The 4,587-nt window shown below is 37.2% G+C and overlaps 1 protein-coding gene across 1 annotated transcript; it reads left to right on the top strand.

The window, feature by feature from the left end:
- The first annotated feature begins 3,813 nt into the window (after positions 1–3,813).
- On the top strand, positions 3,814–4,325 carry LOC143575622 (protein FAR1-RELATED SEQUENCE 5-like). The gene is made up of 2 exons (XM_077059941.1): positions 3,814–3,990; positions 4,071–4,325. Exons 1-2 carry the CDS (start codon positions 3,814–3,816, stop codon positions 4,323–4,325), a joined length of 432 nt encoding a protein of 143 aa, XP_076916056.1.
- The last annotated feature ends 262 nt before the right edge of the window (positions 4,326–4,587 follow it).

Genomic DNA, 4,587 nt, shown 5'->3' with positions numbered 1-4,587 from the left:
TTAGGACATAGTTGTAGATGTTATGACAGAGATTTAGTGAATGGTTTACTTTAGAAATTTGTCTAGGCATCGACCATTTCGATGGTAACCCTAGTTCGCCGGGCCTCCTAAACTTAAAATAGATTTCCCGTATTGTTACCGTTAGCGCTAAAAATTTTTATTATATTATTACTATTAAAATATTAATATTATTATTAAGATATTGTTGTTATGAAAATATTATTGTTAGTAAAATAAAATACAATTATTGTATTTATTAAAATAGTATTATTATTATTAAAATAATAATATTTAAATACTATTTAAATATAAATTATTATTATTATATTATTATTATTATTAAAAAATTATTAAAATAATTATAGTAAAATACTATTAAAATATTAATTATTATATTATTATTATTTTTATTCTAAACATATAATTATTAGTATTAAAGCATTAATTTTTCTATTATTATTAGTACTAAAATATTATTATTATTATTATTATGTACTTGATGTACGTCAGAGAGTCAGATGCCGGGGTTAGGCGGCGACGCAAGACTTTCGGAGGTACGTTTGTATAGCATATTGTATAATATAATATAATATATTAATATAATATAATATAATATAATAATATTATTATATTATATTATGTTATATTGTATTATGTTATATTTATGTTAGTGAGTTTTTCTAGAAAAGCCCACTAGTGTTGTCTTATTATGGTTTTTTTTTCCTTTTTTTTATTTCTTTTCTTTTCTTTTGTTATTTTTAATGTTATTTATGATTATTATTAATGTTAATATTATTTACTTATCAATAACATATTATTATTCGAAATTCGATAACGGGCGTTCAGTAGCAGGACTTATTTGAGAAAATTGATTATGCGAGACGAACTTATAATTTATTGACTGGTTCCATTATGGGCATCTTGAATCAGTTACAGTGGCTTACCTGGGAAAACTGGCATTTCCAAACGAACTTTCAATTTCTTGGCCGCTTTCGTTATCGACATCTCAAATCTGGCTATTCGATTTCTTCGAACTCCTACGGTCTTGACCGTCGGTCACCACTGACATCCGTAGTTGTGTTCACTCAAACACATATGAGTCGTCACTAAGCTTAATTTTAGGCTTGCTATTAGTTTTATTTTTAGTTGGGGGTATTCTAAGTTGATCATCTTGCGTATATTAAGAGAATTATCAGCTTATATATATATATATATATATATATATATATATATATATACACACGTGTGTATATATAGTAGATGTGCAATATAAAAATTCATTGCACCGACATAACCAGCAGCAGATCGAGATACTAGTTTGATGAGTTTGAATCTCTCGGATCCGTGGTATCCGCTAACGGCAGCGAGAACGCGAACCTCTACTTTGGAGAGATAGGTGGAAATTCGGTCATTGCTCCAACATAACGAGCACCAGATTGAGATATTAGTTCGGATTTAGCTGAACCGGTTGACACGTATGCAGACGTGGATTTAGGGTTCGGTGTTGATGCGGATATTAACACGGTTGTTTACAGCATTGGTTGACAGGTTTGCATAATACACAATGAAAGCACAAACTCAAACAACAATCCATACAATAGCAATTGTCTTCGTTATTTTTCTCTTCTTCTTGTTTGACTGGTCGTTGAAGAGAATTGATATTGTATGGATTGTTGTTTGAGTTTTTGCTTTCATTGTGTATTATGCAAACGTGTTAATATCAGCTTCAACACCGAGCCTAAATCCACGTCAGCATACGTGTCAACAGGTTCAGGTAAGTCCGGGCTAATATCTCAGTCCGGTGCTCGTTATGCTGGAGCAATGACCGAATTTCCACTTATCTGTCCAAAGTATGGGCTCACGTTCTCGCTGCCGTTAACGGATACCGCGGATCCGAGAGGCTCAAACTCATCAAACTAGTGTCTCAATCTGCTGCTGGTTATGTAGGCGCAATGAATTCTTATACCGCACATCTACTATATATGTATACGTATATATATACGTCTATCGCAACATGACCAACTTAGAATACCCACAACTAAAAATAAAACTAATAACAAGCCTAAGCTTAAGCTTAGTGACGACTAATATGTGTTTGAGTGAACACAAGTACGGTTGCCGGTGGTGGCCGAAGGTCAAGACCGTTGGAGTTTGAAGATATCGAAGAGGCGGATTTGAGATGCCGATACCGAGAGCATCCAAGAAAGGGTTCGTTTGGCACTGCCATTTTTTCCCAAGGTAATCACCGTAACTGATTCAAGATGTCCATAACGATATCAGCCAATAAATTGAAGGGTTGTTTTGCAATGTCAATTTTCCCATAAAAGCCCTGCTACCGAACACGCTTTGCCGAATTATGAATAATAATATATTATTCATAAATAAAATAATATTAATAATAATAATTATAAATAAAAATAAATAACAAAAAAAAAAAGAAAAGAAAAAAAAACAAAAAACATAACAAGACAAGCTTGTTGGTTTTTCTAGAAAAGCTCCCCTATACGCCGCGTATAGGCCTATACACGGCGTATTAGTTTGATTCCAACCTGCTCTGCAAAAGCTGGGCAAGGTTATCAACTCATACCTTATAGGCCGTGTATAGGCCTATACGCGTCATACCGGCGTATTGCTTTTGCTGAATTATTGGAGCTCGGCTCCCCTCCCTTCCCTCCTTTCCTTTCTTTATTATAAATGGAGACGTTGTATCTCTCAACGTTCAACAAAAAAACACACAGCATTTGTACTATATATACCCAGAATGTCTTGGTTTAACCATTTATTTCAAGAGGAGGAGCCGGGTTTCGCCGCTAACGATCAGCCTGGCACGTCATGGTTACCCGACTTGAACCAGGTTTCGTTATATATTTATTTAGTATGAATTTGGTAGTTTTTTTTACTAACACATGTTGCATTACGTTTTGTTAGGAGTATGTCGGGTATGATAACCAAGCCCCAACAACCTTACTGTCAGCCCGAACAGTTTTATGGTAACACTGGCTCGCCGGGTTGCCAAACTTGAACCAGGTTTCGTTATATAGTCTTATTGTAAATATATGGTTATGTTATTATTATTTTAATACTATTATTTATTATTAAAATATTATATTTATTTTTTTTATAGGTATTATTATTATTTATTATTATCACTAGCACTGTTGTTTGAATTTTTAATTTATGTATGGTAGGAGTCATTCGTGTCGGATTACGGTAGTCAGCTATCGTACCCGTCATCTGTCTCCTGGTCGGATTATGGAGTTCAGCCAACATCATCGTACCAACCACCGGTAGCAAATGATCCGTTTTATGGAACCGAGTCTTCATCGCACCACGGGCGAAATGATTAAGCCGTGCCAAACCCAAATAAATAGATGGGTACGATGACGACTATATACGCGAGGTGAAGGTTTCGTATAAAACAGATGTTGTAAGCCACCGTTTGTTTTGTTTAAGTTAATATTGTTTGTTTGTATTTTATTTAATAAACGTCTTAAGAATTAGCATAAAATGTTTCAGAGTTTTGAGAACCGCGAGGAGCTGGAGAAATGGGTAAAAATTAGAGGACGGGAGCATGGGTTTGTTGTTGTGGTCCAGCGGTCAAGGAAAAACGCCGTGGACCTTGCATGCAATCGTGGAGGCGAACCCAAAATAAAGGCGACGGTGAGACGTACCGGCAGCATCAAAAAATGCTGTCCGTTTAAGATCCTGGGCAAGTACGACTCGAGGGGTGCATGTTGGAGGGTTCAAGTGGTAAACGAGACTCACAACCACGATCCCGTTGAATTCGAGGAGGGGTGTGCGTCTTTTAGAAAAATGAACACCGACCAGCTGGATATGGTTGAGAGTTTACACAGGGCCGGCATGAAGCCGCAAGAAATCGAAGCAGCTCTTCGCGAAAAGTTTCCCGGTGTGCAACCTGTAATAAAAGATATATACAACCACATCGCCAAGATTAGGAGGGATGGGCTACTAGGCGACACCCCTATAAAGGTAGTTCAAAACACTTGTAGTTTTAATGTGTATTTGTCGTGCTTGTAATATTTACCAAAGTTTTATTTCATCCAATGCAGGCGCTGGAAAATTTTCTCGCAGGCAACGGTTTCACATTCTATACCCGGGAAAGTAATACCGACGACAGGACGGAGGAAATTTTCTTCTGTCATAGTAAGTCGCATAAGATGTGGCGTACGTTCCCCGAGGTGCTGATGATTGACACGACGTACAACACCAACATGTACGACTGGCCGTTGGTTCAGTTTATCGGTGTGACCTCGACATCACAGTCGTTTTGTATGGCCGCCGCGTTTGTGATCAGGGAACGGTAGAGGAACTTCAGCTGGGCTCTGGAGAAACTTAAACAAATGCTCGACGACTGTATGGAGCCACACGTGATCCTGACTGACGCGGACCAGGCCCTCATGAACGCATGCGACGCGGTCTTCCCTAATGCCGCCAAAAATTTATGCAGGTGGCACATATCCGAGAATATAATGAGAAAATTTAAGGGCCTATATAACACGGAAATGGGGACGGACTTTGCGTACTGGTGGATGGTCCTGTATCAGTCGCCGACGGTGCAGGAGTACG

Source organism: Bidens hawaiensis, unplaced genomic scaffold, assembly GCF_021521415.1.
Source record: "Bidens hawaiensis isolate Kalapana, Puna unplaced genomic scaffold, B.hawaiensis_p1.1 tig00027553_1, whole genome shotgun sequence".
Lineage (NCBI taxonomy): Eukaryota > Viridiplantae > Streptophyta > Magnoliopsida > Asterales > Asteraceae > Bidens > Bidens hawaiensis.
This window is presented reverse-complemented; position numbering and strand designations above follow the sequence as displayed.